This window comes from Pundamilia nyererei, unplaced genomic scaffold (genome assembly GCF_000239375.1).
Source record: "Pundamilia nyererei isolate P.nyererei 1_Seehausen unplaced genomic scaffold, PunNye1.0 scaffold00030, whole genome shotgun sequence".
NCBI classification, from domain to species: Eukaryota; Metazoa; Chordata; class Actinopteri; order Cichliformes; family Cichlidae; genus Pundamilia; species Pundamilia nyererei.
In genome coordinates this window covers 2,572,224-2,595,637 of record NW_005187431.1, presented here as the reverse complement: position 1 = coordinate 2,595,637, position 23,414 = coordinate 2,572,224, and the positions used below count along the sequence as shown (strand labels likewise).

General features: G+C 41.9%; 1 protein-coding gene across 5 annotated transcripts in view; it reads right to left on the bottom strand.

Moving 5' to 3' along the window:
• Positions 1-23,414, bottom strand: part of adgrb2 (adhesion G protein-coupled receptor B2) — a 249,234-nt gene that overhangs the window by 11,772 nt on the left and 214,048 nt on the right. The window contains exons 25-34 of one of the 5 annotated variants that reach the window (XM_005728839.1): positions 21,941-22,040; positions 19,408-19,479; positions 17,376-17,468; positions 15,702-15,944; positions 13,062-13,101; positions 12,606-12,620; positions 10,065-10,237; positions 9,082-9,798; positions 6,739-6,774; positions 4,318-4,431 (exon numbers count right to left, since the gene is read on the bottom strand). In XM_005728839.1, coding sequence (XP_005728896.1) covers positions 4,318-4,431; positions 6,739-6,774; positions 9,082-9,798; positions 10,065-10,237; positions 12,606-12,620; positions 13,062-13,101; positions 15,702-15,944; positions 17,376-17,468; positions 19,408-19,479; positions 21,941-22,040 — 1,603 coding nt within the window. The remainder of the gene's footprint in view (positions 1-4,317; positions 4,432-6,738; positions 6,775-9,081; positions 9,799-10,064; positions 10,238-12,605; positions 12,621-13,061; positions 13,102-15,701; positions 15,945-17,375; positions 17,469-19,407; positions 19,480-21,940; positions 22,041-23,414) is intronic. The other 4 variants (XM_005728840.1, XM_005728841.2, XM_005728843.1 and 1 more) reach the window with 4 other exon arrangements.

Here is a 23,414-nt window from a genome sequence, read left to right as displayed (position 1 = left end):
GTAATGCCTAAGACCACTGTAAGCCCACTGCACTTACATGGAAAATTGGATAAGATGTGAAAGCAAAAAAGAAATGTGTCCGTGTCTCTTTGTGTTTCTGATATCCACTCATCTCCCCAACACAGCCAACACAGAGCTCCTACCTGAAGAGAGCAAAATGAATCAGGTCTCTTCTGACCCCTTTTGCAATATTTTTCAGTGTTTCATCAGCACACATAAAAGTGCATAGCGTTTAGTCCTTTTTAGTGCATGAGTTTATGAACATAATATCATGGTTTATGAGGTGGTTATAAATCATTTTGGATGGGCTGTTGTCTTTACAGACTGGTTTATTATGTGGTTATGGTGTTTAGATCGTAAGATTTAACTCAGGCACTGAAAATGGACACAATGGACGCACCTTTTTTTCACAACATAAAAACATTACAAAATCAGGATATTAAGAAAAAAAGTTCACTCATGAACATCCAGTCCTGTATCACACCACTATACAAGTCCTGGACATCCGTCCAGATAAAGTCGCTCCAGATTTAGAGTTTCAATATGAAACTGCAAAGGGCTTAATGAAGGAGGAGGAATTAGCATTCATTACCTGAACGCTGAGGCATGAGGGTGTACGCGACGATGCACAGAACTGTTACACCACACCATACCACTGGGAAGGGGGGTTCAGCATAATATTAAGGTTCATCAAATACAGATACTTCACAATGAGGAAGCACCGACAGGTGGAAAATGAGCAGCTACAGGTAGTATAGTTTGACACCGTTTGTTTTACTGTGATTACACATGATAAATTCTTGCAGACCTGCAGCTAGTACCATGGTTGCTAAGTTTAATTCCTCCTTTAATGCTAACAGATCTGCTGTTAACATTCTTGTATTTTCTCAAAAAGTGGTACAAAAGATTTGCACAAAAGCATGCATTTCATTCCTGCTCTCAGCTGTCAAGTTTTTAAGATTAATTTGTAATTAGCTGTTTAAACTAGTCAAGTAACCTTCACATTTACTATCTAAATTAAACTAGATAATTAACTTGCCAACTTCGTTAGCTCTTTTAAACTCCTGTCTTGGGTTGGAACATTTCAGGTTTTAAAAGGAGAATATTTATGGGCACTGAATGTGCACTTTATGAAAACCTACAACCTACATGTCCCAGAAAAAGGCTGGGTGTGTAAAATCTTTAGCATCATTGTAATACAGGTATTCCTACTATTCTCACCATGATAATAATGAATGTGTAATTTGTCACATTTTATTTTTAATGCTTCTGCAGGTGCAACGCTTTATTACTATGACATACTCCAACAGAGTTCAGGTTCATAAACCTGGTTCATAAACCTGAACTCTTACGCCTTCAAGGACAGCTTGTTCAGTGTTTCTTTTTATTGTTTTAGGCAATGCTCAGATACAGTATATACCAAGCTATCTTCTGTAATACAGCGGACAAATGGAAGGTCATCCATTCGCACTACTTATCAACATGTAAAGAAATCCAAAGCCTGACTAACCCAGTCACAGCTGATAAACTGCAATTGAGCAATTATTCTGGGGGGAGGAATTCAACCAGCAGACGCTTCAATGTGAAATGCACAAATGACTGTATGAAAACACAGCTTCAGGACAAAAGGTGGCAAACTATGAGGTACAAACTGTAGCATGTAGGTACATTGCCTACTTTAGCAGCATTAGAGGGGCTTTACACCACAAGGTTTATGTTGTTTTAGCACGTCTTACTTTGACTTTCTTTGTAAACCAGGGATGCTCTGCGAACTAGAGATGGCTCAGTGTTGTGCCTCGGTGGAGGGGGAGGGGGGACCTGTTGTGGGCAAACACCAGCCATGGTAGTTAGAAGGGCAACAGGGGTATTTAGGGTTCCGTGTAAAGCACTATTTTATGATAACATTATGTAGGCAACTGGACCGAGGGGTTGCGATGAACTGGCCGACCTCCTTCATCATTAAAAAGGTGAGACACTCAATAGAGCCTGTCCTTAAGTGACAAAGTCAATTGGCCATATGAAGTTAAAGGTGAATTTCAACTTCCACGGTACTTTGGGTATCCACCCGTGAGGAGACATCCTCGCGGAATGCCATTTTGTTTGCAATTAAATCACTCATGTAGGATATGTGAAAATCACTGTCACTCTGTCACACGCTGTAGAAGGGAGGTTATTAAAGTAATTATGAAACGATTATATCATTACTCATGCAGTAATTGTCTCCTAAACACAGTTTATGTGCTCCAAACACAGGCAGTGCATCACAGTGATCTCAAAACATAAAACGGATAAACACACAAACAAGAAGGAACAAGTGGACACACACACACACACACACACAGAAACAAGTTATGGCCACATCCACACACAGAGAGGCATGCTGCCACACACGTAGGCTCTCTGATACGTGAGTGTATGAACGTGCACATCCGCTCGCACAGACCAGCACAAACCCCTCTCATCTCCATAATTACTGTATAGTCAGCATGTCCGTGTCTGGGGGTGACTCTCAAAGTGAGATGTTGACAATAGCAGAGCCGAATTCAAGCTGGGGCCTGTCAAAGACCTGACGCTGATAGCATTATCCGTGTAATTATTCGCAGTTAAGTGAACGGCCTACTTACTTTTAACATAATGGAATTGGAGGATTGAGCTGTACCGGTGCTGTCCTTTCACATCATAACTCGCGTGACGTCATTAACCAGGAGGAAATACGTGCTCCGATTTGACTTAATTATTTTAAACACGGGCCGTCTATTACTCATGGCTGCTCTCTCGCTTCTTTTAACGTTTCGGGCATAATCTCAAAGCACACCTGAGCTCCCTCTGAAGCACATTAGCATGCTACGGCGCAACTGTTGTTAAGAGCCGCAGACTTCTAATATATGGCTCGCTCTTTTGCGAGCTCCTGCCATTTTTCTTCTCCTCCATAAAGTAGTTGCTTGGCATGGGCGAACGTGGAGTCAGCCAGCGCTTCTGAAAATCTTGATCAAGACGCAGAGCAAATGAGGAGTGAAGTAAAAGGCCGCTGCTCTGGCAATGGGAAACTGCAACATGTTTCCCTCTGTGTGTGTGTGTCTTCACAGCATGGGGAATATGAGAGATGTCAGACTAGCCTCTGTTCCTCCTCTGGCGGTGTAAATTAGATGTGAAACCAGCATACCATCGATGCCAGGGGAAAGTACACCTATCAAGGTTGGCTAACTCATCATGGCTCCACGCACTAAAGCGCAGCAGATGAGTGGAATGCAGGCGTGTACGCGTGTGTTTAAATCTTAATGAAAGTAGCCCTCTGAAGGTCAGCGCGGAGCAAGCGGGGGACTCTTTCGTCTGCTGCTAATGATGTATTAATGATTCACGGAGGCGTCTTTGTCTCATGTGCATAGGTGCCCACCCAGGCACCCCCCATGGACACACACCTCGTGGCCTGTGCAGGCACACACAGACACACACTTAAAAGAACATTTCTGTACAGCACAAAGAAAATTAAACGGACACATTAGCCGGTTCGACACACGAAACCATTTGTGCGTATGGACAGATGCTGTTGTTGTTTCTTTGTCTTTTATTTTCCCTTTCCTGTAATTAATTGTGGTGAGATAGTTTGGTAAGGAGTGACAAACAGTTTCACAGGTATTAAAACTGCAGCATTCGGATTTCATTAATCCGCTCTGATTGATTACCCCTCTGCTAAAAGCTCATGCGATCAACTCATTTGATAGGCTCTTAATAAGGCACCGAGCACAAGTGAAAATAAATGAGGTTCAGGCCAATTACATCAGGTACAAAAGTAATTTACAGTATGAAAGATGGAACAGAATGTGCCTCTAAAGAAATATTTATAAGGCAGTTAATGCTCAGTTCTTCGGGACTGTGATAATAAGTGTAACAATGAATTAATCAAGCGGCAATGAAAACACTGTATACAGTATTCACATTGCATTTAGATTTCCTTGTTAGCGCAAACAATGTTTTCACATTTCTAAGACAGCAATTTGCCATGAAAAAAGGAAACCATAATGAATACAGCTGCTTTCAAATCTACCTCATGTTTGTAAATGAGTGGGAGCTTTGCTCGGAATTTTTATGCCTATAATTGGCTGAAAGCTGCATTTACGAATAAATACAATGTCGCCACCACAGCGCTGATAATATTTAGTCATTGTTGACCACTTCCTTTGAAGCTAGTTATTGCGTCCCAGAAATGGCACGGAATGGGGGGTGTGGGGCGTTGGGGGTTTAAGTATTGTATAGGATAGGAGGTGGAGGTGCACGGGTGCAGTGGGTTCCCATCCTGCCTCGGGGCAATGATCTTACCTTGAATGTGGACATGGCTGGGTCCCTGCTATACCTGTCTATGGTGTGGAACTTGGACGAGTGGTTGAGCTCATGGTACAGCTCAGAATGTCTTTTGCGAGTGTGCATCACTTTCTGGAAGGGAAGAAAGGAAGGGACAGCAGAAATGAAGCAAATAGAAACAAACCAAAAACAAAAAAAAAAAGAATGAAGGGAGGGAGAGCCGTGTAGGGACAGGCAGGGGGAATGAAAATGGGTAAAATGCTGAGGGACTGCAGTGATGCCAGCCATGAGAAGGGGGTTAGAGCGAGACACTGTCGATCGATTGCTGGCTCATGCTCATCCATTATCCACTTCCTCTGTCTTTAAGAATTTGGCAACTGTGAGTGCTGCAGAAGCGAGTCCTTTACATGAATATCTGGTGAAAATGAGTGACAAAAATGCCATTGTCACAGCCTGGTTCTTGCTAACTGGTGATCCTGTTAAATCAGGATTTCTTTTTTGTCAAACTCATTAAAAATCTAACAGATGGGCTAGAATTTAACTCTTACCCTCACTGAAATTATATTTGTCAAAAAACTGCCATCCCTGTGTTCCGAATGTGGCTGTCCCGAAGGGAGTTAAACCCGGATCTGTAATTCTCTGACAGCGAACTGCATTTGTCAGTGCCACTGCTGTCTCTCCGTGCTAATGGGCAGTGCTGGAGCTGCTCGGCGGTAGCTAATCGTCAAAGCAGCTTGTGAGGTTGAAAGTGACACAGGGGCAGGATGCCAGCACTCACACCCGCACACTTACTGGCCAGTTGGCGCTTAGCACTGGCTCCAATTACTTCAGAGTGGGTACTCTCATCTCTGCTCAGTTAGAAGGTGCTACTATCTCCTTGACTGACTACAGTTTTAGGTTTTCAAGAATCTCAAATGTAACATACAAAATAAAGAATAATCAACACCGGTGCATTATAGAAAAGGTTGGAAGTAAGGTTGCACAAACAGAGCTTAAGGGCAATTTTAAGCTAAGTTCTTCAATGGACCTAGGCTCGTCCAGCTAGGCCAGTTTGTCATTCTGCAAGATAAGCTACCATCTTGCTATGACTATACATACATTTAGGCTTAGTTAGGACCAGGGTTTATTCAAAATCTGCATTATACTGGTACAGTTACAGTTGGTACCTGCTAGACAGTAGCCCCTGCCTTCACACGACTTTTCCAAGTCCATTCTAAAGACTGGAGCCAACTTAGCACTAAAGACCAGGCTTAGTAAATACCAGTTGGAGCAACTGGTCCCACCACTTTATAGTGTCCGAAATAAAAGAGGGGATATACCAAATTGATCGCAATGTTTTCTTATTGAATGCTCTTTCTTTCAAGATATCCAGCTTGAAGTCAGATACTAAAGAGTATAAACTTAAGAGTATAAGGTATTACTTTTCCTGAAACACATAATTAGATTTCTAATTTGTTTAAGTATTCAGTATATTCGTAAAAAAGAAGTTCGCTTTTGACAGTCTAAAGGGATGAGCCAACTCTTTCAATGGAGAAAAAAAAGCATGGTTGAAAATGGATTTACCTTTCATTAACTCATAGAAGTGTACACTTTGCTGTTTTAGAGGTTCTTCTATGTCTCTTTCTCAAAAATCAATAGTCAGTTGGTGTGAAAAGGGTTGCTTTCAAGGAGAGCCAGTTTCCTTGTTCATGCAGAAGCCACAGATGACTCCAGATAAATAGGCCAGATAAGTAAAATGATCAGCTGTAATCAGTGTTAGTAGCTTGTCCTCACTCATACCCTTTACGTTTAAATGATATGTGTCCATGGCGGGAGGTGAATGTCCAGTCTCTGCATTGGCCAATACTCAAAGGAGTTCACAGGGAGGGCAGCAGTGTTACGAGATGGCTTGTATTTTATTGCATAGAGACTGGCGATTCACGGGACACTCAAGTCATTTTTAACACAAACATACTCACAGACACTGCCAAACCATCTCGTTCCAACAGATATAACCAGCAAACCAACTGCGGCCACATACGGTACGTGTCAACCCAGGACGGAATTACTAGTTTTTATCCAGACACAAGAAGCATTTTACTTTTGCTGTTTCTTCAACCAGGACCCCAAAAAAAGACATGACAAACTCATTGGATTTAACTGTGCATGTCGTTTGGAAGGTTTGGTTTCCAGATTCAAATAACACATCCGCTTGTTCATAAAGACAGACTGTAGGTAGGGACAGCTTGACTGGCCAATGTTGGAGAAACAGCATACTATGTAAGATAAGTCTGAAACAGGTCACTGATCTGAGAGCAAGGGAGACACAGGAGCGAGGGAAGGGGTTTAGCAATGCGTTGTTTTTTTTTTTTACTCCTCTAGGCGTTACTCAAGTCCTGGCAGAAGCACAAGAAAGCAGAGACAGGCTGATGACAGGGGGGATGAGGTCCGAGATCTTACCTCGAAGTCCAGTTCAGAGTACCGTACTCTTTTCCTCTGGAAGAGGAGGGGGGCAGGGGGAGAGAAGAAAGCATCAATGACCACCCCTCGACCACCACAGAATTCTCTTGATCTCAGTGTCTTTGTGGATCTTTCAGTGCCATTGTTCAGTAACAAAAGGACGGCTAATATTCACCGGCTGCCCAACATGATACAGACATTTATTTACAAATGTCATGGGAAAAAAGGCAAATTGTTCAGCCTATTTCAACGTAATGAGATTAGTGGAGTGGAATAACCCAGAATTACAATGAAATATAATTTCTTGGCTCACATACCCTCAAATACAATCGCTACAGCCTTGGTGTAAATCGTCTTCTCTGCTATTTTTGGAGAATTTGTTGAAGACATCCAGATTAAAAAAGCTGCCACAAACATGTGAGGGATGTGTTTCATCCTCTAATCTTGTTTGGACCCCACCGCTCTCATCTTAAGTGCTTCTTTAGCTATAGTGAGTGGCACACAAGCCGCCAATTTAACAGCTGCAGACATTTCCAACTCATCTGGCCCCGACATTGCACTGAATTACATTCCATCTCTGACTTCCTCTCTGGCTCTCACTGTCTGCCAGATTTGCATTTGGCAGGGAGAGGAGCTGCTCTCTACAGTTAGTTAAAAGCAGTATTCATTCTTTGATAGGGCAGAGTTGCTGATCTGATGCTACGGCGGCCAAGGTTTTTAAAACGGAGAGAAATGCAAACAGATAGAGAGGCAAGTTTCTCCCGGGATGTCCTATTGCCTTTGAGAATTCAACCATTCCCTCTTTTATTATCGCGGAATCCTTACCTTAAACAGAGAAATTCCATGATTGAATTAGCTTTGCAATGTGGCAGGCATGCAACATGCATATACGTGTGCAGTATATTGCATGTTTTGATGGAAACACACAGAAAGCAATAGCTAACTCACTCATACAAAAATCATATGGGATTCTGTCCTTCTACACTTTGCTGTTCAGATGGCACGGTGGTGCTGCGGTGTTGTTCGTTTGAACTTGCTGGTTTCGATAGCACGATTATTGGATAGTATGCTTAGTGAGTCATTTTCACACTCTGATATACATCACTTGGAGTTTAAACATACAAGCTTCTGAATCAACAGTACATTTGACACCCTAAGTACTTTTTCACAATCTTTCCACGACACGTCTTCCTGTTGCAATTGGAAAGTAAAACACGGATTTAATCCTCAGAGGCACTCTCTGACATCCATCTCCGAATCAAACATATCCTAACAGGGTGAAATTGTAGCAGTAAATTACATCCGGTTTCTCTTCAGTTTTTTTTTTCTTCTTTTTTCCATATTCATGAGTGGACTCGTTACTCATCTGACAGTGATTTTTTATGAGTCTTAATGACTCGTCCTTAAAGTCCTTTGCCCCGAGTGAAGTATTTTTACTTTTAGAGTGAAAATGTTGCATCCAATGTCTTTAATCAACCTTCAGCAGTCAGCAAGATGCCATTAAGGGAAGATCTAAAGTGTGTATTTGTGCATGTGACTATGTAAAGTATGTCAGTGAGTGTTTGCAAAAATTAAGGTGGGCTGAAAGACATTCACCAGGGAATTTTTTTTACTCTGATCCTGTCAGTCTTGGTCCATCTGCTGCAAAGCCCTGTACCATTAGGAAGTGGAGGGGGGTATCACACACATATTAAAATCACTCATACAGAGACACTAAACTATGAAGCTGTCTGTCATTATGAGAATAACTTATTTCAATGGTCATCCTCTCAAAGAGCAGCTATAAATACTACTCATCTGAAAATAGCAGCTGTTATAGCAGACTTATACTTAGGCACACAACTGTGTTATTATCACAGTGTACTGTTACTCTAGAAGATATACAGCATGTATTAGAAACTCACGAAATTTGAACTAACAGGTTTGAAGGCCACACTTACGGAACTATGAGGCATGTGAATAGACATTTTTCTTTTTTACACGTGTTTGGTATTGATAGAGTGATGATAACAGTTAGTTTAGAAAAGAAGACCATCTAGTTGTTCCTAAAGTTAAGTGAAATGTCAGATAGATCAAGATGTCTTACTTTTCCTGGTGTAAATGAACTTGTTTTGAGAGGACGGTCGATGCAATGAGTGGATCTGAATTTTTCTTTTTTTTAAAAAAAATTATTCCACAGGCATTAATGACTGTGAATCCTTCCACTCCTCTTTATCAACCCACTTATAACTTTACTTACATTATCACAACCTGAATAGCTATCACTGTAAAATTCAGCGAGACAGTGGAAAAAAACTCAACCAGCGTTGCCTTTATTCCTTTTGTCCTCAACCTATCACCCACCTCCAGGGATCCTGCTGAGAGGCTGGTGTTGGCATTGGTGCTGCCCAGGTTGCGTGGCAGGGTCCTGGTTCTCTCCACTGTTGTTCCCCCTGTCAGAATCTGTCTGACTGAAGGTCTCTGGCCCGGCTTTAGCTGCAAAGAATTCCCATGGGAATGCATATGTCCTCCATGGGAGTGCACAAGACCACCCTGAGGCATCAAGTGGCCCTGCCCATGGGGCAATGTTTTGATCGTCCCAAAGGAGCGGTTGAGGTTCATGGTGATGTTCATGTCACCCACACTGGATGGCACAAAATCTGCCGGATAGGCCTCACTCTCTGCCGGGTGAAGGGTCAGAGGAGAGGGAGGTGGCGGGAAGGGAGGATCCTCCACTGCAATGTTGAGAGGCTTGTCCTCACCCCCCAGTCCCAGGCCTCCTCCTTGGGAGGAGGGTGTTGCAGGTTTGAAAGTGACTGTCCTGCGAGGTAAGACCATGTAGTCCCCCTCTCCTCCACCACCCCCCTCTCCTCCGTCTCCCCCACCCCCTCCGCTTCCAGCACTTCCGTCCTGGGAGGTGTTGGATGAAGCCGGAGGTCGAGCCCAGCCCAGGCCACTCTCGGTGCACAGGTAGATCGGAGCGCCGCCGCGTTGCTGCCCCTGTTGTCTCTGCTGGTCCACATTCACTTCCTTCTTTAGGGGGGTCTCACTCAGCTCATTGAGGCCTCCCAGAGGTGGAACCTTGCAGATAAAACAAAAAACAAACAAACAAAAAAACCTCAATAAAATTGTTTTTTTGGAAGCAGAATTATTTTCGATAAACTATATTCTTTTTTATTTCTTTAGCAATCCCGCTTAACTTCATACGATGAGACACATTCCATCTCTTTTTGTCGTGTTCAACTTCAAAATTGTGTTCAAAATTTTATGTCAATATAATGTCCAGCAGGAAGTTGAAAAATGAATGAGCTAATCTGTTTGGAAGTTTAGAAACTTTAATTGTGTACCTGTACAATAAGGTTAGGAGGGGGGATGTTCCCTGGGAGAGTGCTGAAGTTGACCCCTACTCCGCCCTCCTGATGGGCTGCCAGCTTAGGATCGTCCTCATCATCCAGGGAGATGCGGGAAAGGGTCCCAGTGATAGTGGCTGGGTTACAGGTGTTCACCTCTTTGAAAATGACTGCAGTGAGACGAGGGAGGCATAAGGATTTGGAAAGAGACAGCAAAGAGAATGGAAGATAGGCAAGAGATACGCGAGAAGGAATTTGGATAGTTGGTGAAAGGAGAAATATAGTGAAGGTGAAAAGTTTACAGGTGGGTGTGAATAGAGAAAGTGGGGGGGGGGGGGCAATTGGGTTGAGGAATAGATGTTGAACGGAAGAGAATAAATATATTTAATTCCAAAGAGAACACAATTGACAAGAGGTGTGCAACGCAGAGACAGACAGCATAAATTAAATTAAACTGATACTGAAATATACTTGCAGCTATACAGCCTCAAGATGCAATGCATCTCTAAAGAAAAATGAGATTTTTCTCATGTTGTGCTTGGTATACAGTGACTGACTTTTTGTTTCTGACACTGTGACCTTAAATCTCAGAGTAATGTCCTTGGTGAAAAATGCTATGTAAAACCCAGTGCTTTTCTCTTGCCTGCTTTCACATACTGACGTACATCTATATGCACTAGAGGAAGTGTTTTGAGCATTAACGTATGCGTGTGTTTCACAATACTGTTAATAGCACAACACAAAACCTGCTTGCAGTGGCTGTGAATTAGTTTTCATGCTCATTAATCATAAGAGAAGCTCAGACACTCCACACTTCTAGAAGAGTTACTGCATAACTAATTCGGACATGCTTATGAAAGACAATCTTCTGTCACAGCTATCATCAATCACACACACACACATATATCAAACTATCTGGAAATTCATGCCAGATATCATGCTCATTCTGTCACCATCAGAGGAGTAGATATTTACATGGCCCCAAATCCCAATTTTTAGACCAAAGTAGGAGCTCAGACTGTTTTCATACAAGCTGTATTGATTTAACAGAATGTCAGGCTAGACATTTGATCAAAAATTGAAGCCGGATCCTGCTGAGGGTGAATGCAGCAAAAGCACACTGGCTTACTACAACTGTCATTTCCTCTGTTCCATCATCCCGTTGGTGCAAACTGACAGGTTGGATTGGAACAGGTTTTGGAGAAATCTGACCAATCTGCTCCCATCACGTCTGCAACAAACAGTGGATGGCTCAGAGAAAGACCTATAGACGAATCCAGTGTTGTTTTTGTGTGTGTTGTGTTCTAAAGTACCGGTGCTGTTTTTTTGCTGATGCAGAGTGGAAGTGAAGACATTTACACTGACAATGAAAGCAAGGATATTTAAATTAATCACTGTCAGGGGGGCAGTGAAAGTAGTTGCTATGAATGTGGAAGTTAGTCTCAAAGGACCAGAGGATCAGAAATTAATTACTACATAGCCTTAGGGGGAAAAAAAGAACACAAATGTCTTGTGTGTGGAATACGTGTTATATACAACAGATTAACTGGTTTAAACCTAGCAGAAAGATTCCAGGTAAAGCCTGAGATCGATGTAATGACGTTATCTACTGGTGAAGCTTTAAGTAGGCGCTTTCAACCAGCGCTTTCTTGTTGTTATGAAAACCAGATGTAACAACCGAGGGGTTGATCTGACCGTGAAACCGAGGAAAGCAGCATGCTCGCTGGCCAAAAAGATGTGACTGGTGATGAGGATATAGTCAGTACTTCTCTTTTTTCACTTGAATGGTGATGATTTTAATTTTGTAACTCATAATAATGTATAATTTTACAACTTAACCTACCAATTTAGCCCATAAAGTTGTCATAAAAACGGTCACAAAGCCAGGAGCTAGTTTTATGGAAGTCTATGGGACAATAGCGATAAGAAAGGCAGGTTTAATGTCAACCTTTGCTGACTTGATTTTTGAGACGTGGAAGCTACATTCCAGAAGTTCAGGGCCGAGAAGTTCAGTCACTAGTTTCAAGTATTATTCAATACATGAAGTTCATAAAAATGATAAAGCAGCATATGATTTACAATGCAATGGCAGTTCTCTTGTGTTTGAGTGTGTAGCATCCATCGGTTTCTTGGTTAGATCTCGCCCGTGCTCATCATGTTTGGCCTCGAAACTCTAAGCTGCTTAGAGTGAAACTTTCAGAAGGCCTTTGCTGACACATACGTCAAGTCAGAATTGAATGGTCTACTTTTAAACTGGGGAACGTCTTACTACGCGAGTACTGAATGTCAGAAAGATAAGAAAGATGAGCTATTTGTACAGGTTTAAAGTTTGGCTAGAAAATATAGGAAGGCACCCACTAGAAATAGATACAGTATGTAGGGTGGTGCCATCATCAGCAAAGACACAATCAGACCCCAAAACTGTTCAATAGATGGAGTAAACGAATATGGCTTTCAGCTGGATTCGTCTATAGGAGCTCTTAGAGTTTACGGACACATCAGGCAGTATTTATTAGGTCAGTAAGGTGCAAAACTTACATGGGTGTCCTCTCTCTGCAAGGGTTTTGGGAGGGAGTGGAGGGGTGGGAGGGTGGAGTGACTCTTTGTTAATATTTCAAAGCACAACACACACTTATACTGTGGTACATCTGTAACACATCCAAACACCCACACAGGAGCATTGTCGACTAACGAGTGAAACAGGTCTGAACACATTGAGGAGTGTTATTATCATGCACAATTAAGCACAGTCTCATCCAAACATATGCTCGCTGAGCACTTATTGGGCAGAATCAGTGTGATTGATAAGGCATAATAATTTGCTGCGCCGAGATGTAGCGCATCATCTCCTGTCATTTCATCAACACATGCGGCAGCAAGCTAAGAATGAAACAGCTTGCAATGCTAATCCTGTGTGGGACAAAGGAACAGCGAAGAGAATGGAGACAAAAGGAGAAGGAGGGAAAGCGAAATCAGGTAGAAGGGAGAGCTCACCTGTTTGACAAGCCAAGTCAACGTCCTTCTCAAAATCCGTCTGACGTAGAAGGCGGGGTAGGCAGTGGGGGAGAGAGGAGGCACAATTAATTTGTGCATTTAGAGCAACAGGAAGCACACGAGTCCGAGTGAGCGACTGGATCTCAAATGGATATGATGTATCCAATGACTCTCATGCTCTGATTTAACTCTATAGAAAAGGACCTGATCCCAATCTGCCACTTTATATGAGTCAATTAGTAATCCTCTCCATAAACAGAACAAAACAAAACAAAAAAGATGCACTGAAAATGTTCAGTTTTTCCTTCTTTGCACTGAACTCATCCCAACGCCTTTTCTAACCAAAAAAAGAACAGAGGAAAAAGCTACATTTTGTCTAAGGCCTACACAACCGCTGCTTTTTTCGTGATGTTTATCAGTTCACAGCAGCATATCCAAAACAGACTTTGAGAGAGACGAGCAGAAGGCTGTGAGGTACGTAATGCTTCTGTATGCCTCATCAGTCACCTCGCTATCATCTGAATGGAAACAGGGACAGAAATTTACACAGCAGCTAAACTATTATCTGCTGTTCCAGCTGAAGCAAAACTTTGCAGCTTCCTAGCAAGGATGAGAAAAAATATGTATAATGTTAGAATGCAATCCATTGACAGGAGCGAAGAAAACACAAACTCACACACAACACTGCTTTTAACCTGTACTCAATATTCAGATTTTATGTAGATAAGGTACTTCGGGCACAACCAAATCTGATGTTTAGTTGCTTTGATATCTCGTACTTCACTCGAGCGATGCAGGGCAGCCCTGCTCCTTGGGGTAAAGAAACCCAGAGGCTGGTGAGTTGAATGAAGAAGCTCTCTTTCCAGAATGGCCACCACTCAAGTTTTTCTGAACTTTAGTAAAAGTGAAGCCTATTGCTATGCAGATGCGATCCTCCCATTTCTCACTATAGAGCCTCGTCCCGTCCTCAGCGGGATTCACTTACAAAAGCCTTTGTTTGGATAATAAACTACAGATTTCAGACAGTTTGGGCATGCCACCGAGGCAAGGAGAAGAGGAAAAGGGCGGAAATGAAAAACTGAAAGAGAGAATGAGAGAGTTTGCAAAGGTCTCAAAGGAGCAGAAAAGCTCTTAGTACGCAAATCACCCGCAGCACCATAAATGGTTCTCTACTAAATGGACAAATGAGAATATTAAGAAAAAAAAACAAAAAACCAAAGCTCTCCTCTCTTTTTGTCTCTTTCATCCACATTGAGAAAAAACAAAAACAAATCATCTTTATTCTAACCATTATGCACTCTCTCTGCAACTGCCTCACAGGTTACGTACACTGAGTCATCAACATCAACTAAATAATATAAGGGAACAGACTGCAGCATATACTGAGGGAGCACACGTTAACGTACACGTTCCTGTAGTCAGTCAAGTCTCTTAGACATCACAACTATTACTGCAGTACATACACTTAAAGGTGCGATATGTAAGAAACACAAACTTTGGTAAAACTACAACTTTGCTTCTTGCTAACAGTTAGCTTATAGCATCAGAGTGCACAGGGGTACAGCAAAAGGCAATTTGGGTCTTTACTAGAGCTCAACCGATATAGGTGTTTAAGACGGACACTGATGCTTATTGATTTTAAAAAGCTGAGATATTGGCCCTATGGCTGTATTTTTGTCAGGCTCTAGTCTTCACAGGTTTAATGTACATTAAAACATAACTAAGGGCTAATTATTGGACCTCTATGTACCTTTTTAAAATGTCAAAATATGCATATATGATCTTGTAATAGGACAAGACAGGTTATACCCATATGGAAAAGAAATAGTAAAAACTTATATGTGATTACTCATGAAAGTGGCCACTTTCACGAGTAAATCATATAAGGCTTACATGATTTACTCATGAAAGTGGCCACTTTCTCATTACTTTCATGTATTGTTTTAGTAAGTATCCAAAACATACAAGTTTCATATATAATTTTTCAAGGGATCGTATATCTGTTTTCACTCTTATATGCTTTTCATACAAGTTTCACACAAGACAGATACAAACTTAATAAGATTTATATATATCTTTTCCATATGGGTATACAAATCTGAGTACATTTCCAAGCATAGGTACAGAAATGTCTAAATCTAGAAATATCTACTTCTGTAACATTTCAAAAATGTCACCAGGGGTGATTTCCCTAAAGTACAAAAACACCCAGTGGCAACTGTACCAAACCACTGTATCTCTGAATGTACAATATGGCTCTTTACTGTCCAACAGTGTGTGTGTGTGTGTGTATGTATATATATATATATATATATATATATACACACACACAAATCCTAAAGTGTATTTTTCTTGGGTTGGGCTTATTTTGCTATTTCAGAGCACAGTAATGGTAGGGTTTTCACTCTGTTTCCCATCTTTCCATTAAGTTAAGAGACTGCTTACAGTAGCTCCAGAAAGCTCCAAAGCAGTGAGTGTTGAGTGGTTAACATTTTCTCATCCATCTCTCAGGAAGAACCTGTCAAAACGCTCAAGTAATCCTGTAGCATTTATTAATAAATGTTGCTTTACATATTGCACCTTTTCTACTTACGGATTTGACTATTTCTACCAACAATGGGGTTTTTTTTGGTTACATACTGGTTGGCTGCTGATGTGATTATGGGCGTGGTTATGGTTGTTGTTGAGGATGGGGGTATGCTCATTAACATGGCTCAATGCGTGGCTGTGGTTGCCATGGGTCAGACTGTGGTAACAGCCTTGCTGGGATGTCTGGTGGCACGCTGGTGGGAGTGGCTGTGCGTGGCAACCTGATAAGCACAGTGATGTGCCGTAACGCAAAGACCCGCTCTGCTTTCCACAGGCGCTCACATTTGCACATTTCTGATGATATATATAAAAAAAGAATTAATGAAAAACATAAAGTTGAAATGTTAAAAGAGGACATCTAACCAGCTTTGCAAAGAACAGTGCTGATTTTTAATCAGAATTTAGCTAATCAAATAAATTTCCAGAGACAGCTTTGATTCCGTTTTAACAAGAGGGTGTAGCTGCAGTTCTACATCTTTACGCCGACTCTAAATGTCAAGGGTTTAACATGCTAATGAGATTTGTGAATATACCAAGAGCACCTGAGAGAATGGTGTTCACTGTAATTATGATGCAGCTATAACTGGTGGCAACCTCGTCAAATTATCCATCACAATTAATGTTCTCAAGGGTGCTGCGTCTCTCACACAGCCGCTCTCCGTGCATATGTGCAGTCTGAAAAGACATCCTCAAAGTCGCACGTATTTAGACAAGAAAAGTTCAGAAAAAACAAGAGCACCTGTCTGTCTAATGCACTGTCGCTGGCACACTGATGAGCCAACACACACCATGATAATACAGTTTACCCAAAATTAAACATTCCAGTTAGACTGTAAAGGAAAACAGAGAGTGAGAGTGTGGCGCGATGGCTTCATTGAGCAGAGCGATGGCTCCAAAGTTTAATCTTGAAAACCTCAGAGGAGCATTCAGAAACCCATAATCGTTACCGCAAACAGGTCTGAGGGAGAAATAAAGGGAATAGAGATGAGGGCTGCTCATTCTCTCATGGTTGTGGTGTTACTATACTGTCATTGCTGGGGCAGGTCAAGTCTCTATGATTTATCACACTATTAATAACATCTGGAACGCACACAATAACCTTACAGCTTATAGCTCTGCGGTCTTTTAGAAAAAAGAAAAAAGATGAAGGACTTTCAGTTAGAAGAACATAAAAGTGCTGAAATGTCTGTTGTGATAAAATATGATCAGAGGCTGTGATGTATAGACCAACAAGCTCCCACTCCCGAGTTGTCACACACTGATGCCTGGTGAGGACCGGACGATTTCACAACAGCTTTATTTCAATGCGCAGGTTAGTCCAACTCAGTTTGTCGGGTGTCTTTCAGTGCTCGTATGTCAAAAGACGGGAGTGAGAATATGTTTTAACAGCAAATGACAATGAAATGATATAATAGCAGGGGACTGTAGGTGAAACAGCAGACATTAGTTTCAGGCTGGAAACTAGACAAGCTTCAAGTGAAATTTCATTTTTCTGGGATGATGTCACATATAAAAAAAAAAGACACTGCTTAATGCATGAACCCCTGTTAAGGTAAAGATGGTTAAGGAGAAAACGAGAAAGCCAGGTGCGAGTTTGATCACGTCTATAATGGCATCATGCTTCGCTCTGCTGGAATTGGAGCTCGCGGGGAAAAGCTTCAGTCTGGTTAATGTTAGTCTGAGGCAAATGGACTGCAATGTGGGATGAAATGGAGTGCTATTCACCATGATCTGCACCTGTCCATTCTTGCAGGAGTCTGGTGAGTTTTCGCTGTCGTCTTTACATCCCCCCATTCGACAGCGCACTGCGTCCTGCACCTGGGGGTTGGAAGGGGGATGCGGGAGAGGGTAGGGTGGAAACAGAGAGAGGGAAGGAGGGGCGGGGAGGACGATGAGGGAGAGGAAAAGATGATGCAAAGGAAAGAAGTTAGTGGAGGAACTTTTCCTTAAGTTAGTTTGGCAAACATTGGAGCGTGGGGACCATGCTCCTTAAACAACGTACATGCTTCATCTATATCGCCGCAATGGCAAGCGTACGGTGAATACCAACTTATGCAAAAAGTCCCATTGTTCATGAGGAAACTCGGCTTGCAGATTATATAACAGTTATAGGAGCGGTATAGAAAGCTCATAGAATACTTTGAAAGTGAAAAATTTGAGCCTAGTGATTACTGTTCACAGCACTAATTAAAATTAACAGCACGGTATGTACTGTAGATGTTCTAAACCCGAGGCCTTTCCTGTGCTATGCTGTTTTTTCCTTATCCTCCCACATACTGTATCTAAGTAAACACACACCAGCGCGCTGTCAAAGGGCTGCTCCTTGTAACAAAGAACAAATCCCCCCCCCTATCGCGATCTGTATTACAGGTATCCTGGTTAGTTGCTGAGGAAGTAGCAGCACATCGGGCGGTCTCCTCGTCTATGTACGCGAGTGGACTGCGTCCACGTCTGCGTGGACTGGTTTATCCCCTCCATTGTTTCATTTTGTTTATTATTTCCTTTTATATCCATACTCATCCTCAGTGGCCTTTGTTGCCTGTTCTGTGTTAGTGCGCGAGTGTTTGTGTGTATGTGAGTGCGTGCACTGGCACCCAATGCACCTCATTTCTACTTCAAAGAGAAATGCCCCACTATGGATACCTACCTCTCTCTCTCTCTTTCCACATTCCTCTCTATTTCCTCCTCCCCTACTATCATCCCCTGCTTCGCTTCTAAATCACAGTTTCCTCTCACAGATCTCTGCGTGCGTTCCCTTCCTCACCACCTAACTTTAACTTAGTTCCTCCATCACAAGACGCTCCCCTTTCTGCCGTTTACATAATATCACACTTTATGCTACCTTCTCTCTGTTTTTGTTGCACTGTAATACATCCTGATCCCCCCCACCCTCCCTCTATTACTTCCTCCGTTGCGGCACTCCCCTCTGTCTGTTGTTCTGCAGCTACGAAGGATTTACGCTCACTCTTGCAAGAGGATTTTCATACATTTACAATAAATAATTCCTGGATTTACGGTACCCTGATCCCTGCCGCTTTTGTGATATTGATTTAATGCAGCTAAGCATTCAGAGCATTTAAAAATTCACTTACAGTATGCAGTTCGTTCAATATCATAATGATCTCTTTGACAGAGGTTGCGTTGCGCGCCGCGTACATGCATCGGAAACAGATGACATATTTACAGTTATGGAAAACTGATGACATTGTAAAATCCATTAATTGTAGCCAGAGCAGTTGTGAGCGATGCCATATTGAATAAGTGCACACACACTGGCATGTGTGCCATTGTCTGTCTCAAGGGCAAGAATACATGTATGTCCATAATGAGTTTAAAATCCGGGATCCCCGGGGACACAGTAAAGCCTGTGGCAAACAGGCACTTGGGGCTATTAGTTAGGGACTTATCGTCTTATTTCATACAGCATCATAGTAAGCTCCTTAAAGCAGACTTGGATCAGATGGACAATGCCGCACTATCCTACTGCATTATGAAGAAGTAGTGCCGCAGCACAGGACATGAATACCGTGCTAATCCTTCTCGCGTCTGATCCGCTTGTGTTCTGACGTGACTTCATACTGACCCCAGAAGCTAACGTGACATTTAAGAAAATGAATCCCGGCATCCCAGCAAAGCCAGCGACTATCTCCGAGTTCACTGTGTGCTGCAGAGTTAGAATAAATTCAAAAAATGCGTGGCATCCACACAACAAATGCTCAACAGGAGGAGGGGGAGGAAGAGACTGGACTGGACTCACCTCTCGGCGCATGGCGCAGTGGACGGTGATGATAACAAAGCCTTGAACAGAGTCGAAGACGGCAAAGAGAACCTAGAGGAGATAAATGAGATGCTCCTGTTAGTTAGTGCACATTTGTTTAATACTGCAGTGGTTCTAAAACATTTTAAACCATGGCATCCCCCTTAATTTTAAGTTGTTTTATATTACTGTGCAAATGCTTAAACTTCAACAAACCATTGAATGAAATAAATGCAAGCACATATTAACTAACTGTATCGTACTTGTTGCCTTCAAAAGTAAAATTAGCTGAGAGTGCAAAATTTAAAATATTACAATATCCGCACTTCAATTCTCTGTAGTGTACCACATGGTGCTGTGGCACCCACTCTATTGTTATTTTGTGTTGTAATGAATCATGAGAGAAACCCTCATATAATAACAAAATGAGTCAGTAGTCATGATTATTCATAATAAATCATCACAGTCAATACTCTCACTCACTGTTTGTGTTGCTTACTTGTGATCTTGACAGTGGGAATTGCTTGTTTTAAAGTAAAATAAGATTATTTTCATATTGACCTATTTTTCCACTGGCCGGTTCTTTATTTATACATGATATTATTTGTCCCCAAATTTGCTAATTTGTCAAGATATGAGACTCGAACATGTAGACTGGGAAAAACAAAAAGTCTCTATTTTTTATGGTTGTTTCATTTTAACAGTGAGAGACAGAATATTGCTTAAAAATCCAGAAAAAAACACATGAAACTCATTTGCATCTCTTTGAGTGAAATATGTATTTGACCAGAGACATTTATTTGTAGTTAGTCACCAGGTTTGCGCACATCTCAGGAAGATTTTGGTCCATTCCTCTTTACAGAAACTCTAAACCCTTTAAATTTGGCTTTGGGTTGTTTGGAGGAAGAATCAGCTTCCTCCACAGATAGGACTGAGATCTGGGCTCCATGACCTTACCTTGTTTTTTCTTTAGCCACTATTTTGTTGCTGTGGAGACATGTTTTGGGTCATTGTCATGCTGGAAGTCCCATCCAATTCAATTCAATTTTATTTATACAGCACCAAATCACAACAACAACAGTCACCTCAAGGCGCTTTATATTGTAAGGTAGACCTAACAATAATATATATAGAGAAAAACCCAACAATCAAATGACCCCCTTATGAGCAAGCATGTTGGCAACAATGGGAAGGAAAAACTCCCTTTTAACAGGAAGAAACCTCCAGCAGAACCAGGCTCAGGGAGGGGCGGCAATCTGCCGTGACTGGTTGGGGTGTGAGAAGGAAGGCAGGATAAAATACATGCTTTGGAAGAATGCCAGAGATTAATAACACGTATGATTCACTGCAGAGAGGTCTATTAACACATAATGAGTAGGAAAGGTGACTGAAGAAGGAATTCTCAGTCCATCATGGGAATCCCCCAGCAGCCTACACCTACTGCAGCATAACTAAGGGAGGATCCGCGATTCACCTTCAGTGTTCTGGCTTAGGGAGTGAGGCCCTGTCCACTGGTTTCTCAGTGCAGTGAGGTTTTCCTGTACCCTTAGCAGAAATACAGTCCCAAAGTTTAATGTTTCCACCTCTGTGCTTGATTGTGGGGATGGTGTTCTTTGGGTCATGCTCAACTTTTTTCTTTCAAACTTAAGATGCGCCTTCATGAGCAGGGGGACTTGTAATCCTGCAACCTTTCAGTCCATTATTGGGGAATGTGTTATCCGTAGTGTTCTTGGTGACTGCGGTAAAACTTCCTTCAGATCATTAACAAGCTCCTCCCGTGTAGGTTTAGGCTGATCCACCACCTATCTCATGATCATCCTCACACTATGAGCCATGATCTTGTAGGGAGCTCCAGACCGAGGACAAATGATGATTATTTTATATTTCTTCCATTTCTGAATATTTCCACCAGCAGTTGCCACATTCTCACCAAGTTTTTTGCCATTGGTCTTTTAGCCCATTTCAGCTATAAAAGGACCTGACGTCCTTTTATAGCTCTTTGGTTGTGGAGAGGTTGGGATGGAAAAAACTGATTAAGTGGACCGATGTGCTTTATGCACATAACAAGTGGAGATCAGGACTATCTATAATTGATTGACTGATTGATTATATATGATCTGCACACAGCCTATCTGTGAAAGCCATAATTCTAAGTTTAGGGGATCAAACGCTTATTTCACCAAGTCACATGAAAATAAATTTATAACTTTATCTGATATGTTTTTTTCTGGATTGTTGGTTGATATTCTATCGCTCTACTGATATAAAAATAGAGACTGCTTATTTCTTCATAAGTGAGCAAACTCACAAATTCAGCAGGGGATCAGATAACTATTTCCAACACTGCATCTTTATCGTTTGACTATTCAAGAACAAACAGCAGTGAATGTGCAAATACTTCATCTATATCTGTGACACAGCAGGTGTTTCTTAAACTGTCAGAGGGCTCCCACCATTTAAAAGCAGCTTATCCATGGTGTCTCAAAGCTACAGATGAGTGTCTTGCATGCATTGGTGTTGTGAGACACATCACCTGGAAGAGTGTGGAGCGCCGGTCAGTTATGGCCAGGACCGCTGACATCCAGGTTAACGCTAGCAGCGGGAGAACCACACAGGAGCTCCACAGAGATGCCCTGTCAGAGAGGAAAGAAGGAGACAGAGGTCGGGGCAGAGGAGGAGGAAAGGAGGGAATGAACAAGGGATTCAGTCTCAAACCAAACCAGATGAGTCATATCTGGTAAGTCACATAACTCAACTTCTCACACACATGCACTCATGTAAACATGGAGATGAGGCATAGTTTCACAGCAGTGGGCAATTTGAAACTGATTGGCACACTGGGATTTGAATCAGACTTAATATTCCCACCGATAAATGGAAGATGATGTGTAATCATGTAGATAGTTTTGGACTGGCAGTTGCTCACAATTACATAGTTGATGCACACTAAGTGCCATGCTGGTAGACTGTGAAGACAATGGGCAGAAGCCCACCGAGGAGGGGGAAGACAAGTCACTGACAAGTACTGACATCGGGTTTCTGAGGTACAAGAATGTGTGTGCGTGTCTGACTGTAACAGCACAAAGATAGACACCAATTTAAAATGTTCATGCTGTCTGAGCACATATTCACGGTTTTATAACTGTCCAATAAAAAAGACGGACAGCTCCGTCTAGCTACATGGAAAAATACGCAAGTCCCCGTTGATGTGCAAAATGAGCAAAAGCGAATAAAGAACAATAAATTATAGTGATGTATCTGCTCTTCTCCTGTGAACTCCCTGTGGTGCTGACTGCGGTTGTAACCAAACGTCATAATCCAGCAGAGCAACAAACTCCAAGAAATTTTTACATACAAGAAATAAAAATAATGAGAGTAAAAAAGAGGTATGATTCATATGAATTGAATGTTCCATAAGACTAATAAAGCTGATCCTACGTTTTACTTATTAAAGTAGCATTTTTGCCCATCACTAATAAATCAATCTTGTGTGGGTGTGTGTGTTCTTTGCCTTGACAACTTATACAGTCGAGCTAGTGACAATCTGTCAGGTAAATGTCAAAGTAAGCAAGTAAGTAAACCACCTGAAGTCCAATATGACTTGTATATGTCTGAGACTTAGGTATAAGGAACAATGACTATAGTCAGGGGTGCACATAAGTGGTCCGCAGGTGCACATTCGCTGTCAAAATAAAAGACGTGCACCAGATAAGAAGTTGCCACGAGCGTTTGCGTACATATTAAAGGGACTGTTTTTATCCACGAGAGTGGGATTTTCACGGCATATTCTGCACCACATCTCTGTGCGTTCTTCATTTGTTTGAAGCCAGCTCACCTCCTGCAACCACTTTTCCGAGAATACGCGCTTCTTTTGCGGTTCGAACTCCTTCTGATATTTCTTTGGAGGTGGAGGAAAACCAAAGTAATTGCTTAAAGGAGCTTGCTTATTCGACAACTTTAAGAGTTCTAAACAAATGTGTGTCCTCCTCCAGAAAATCTTATGTACG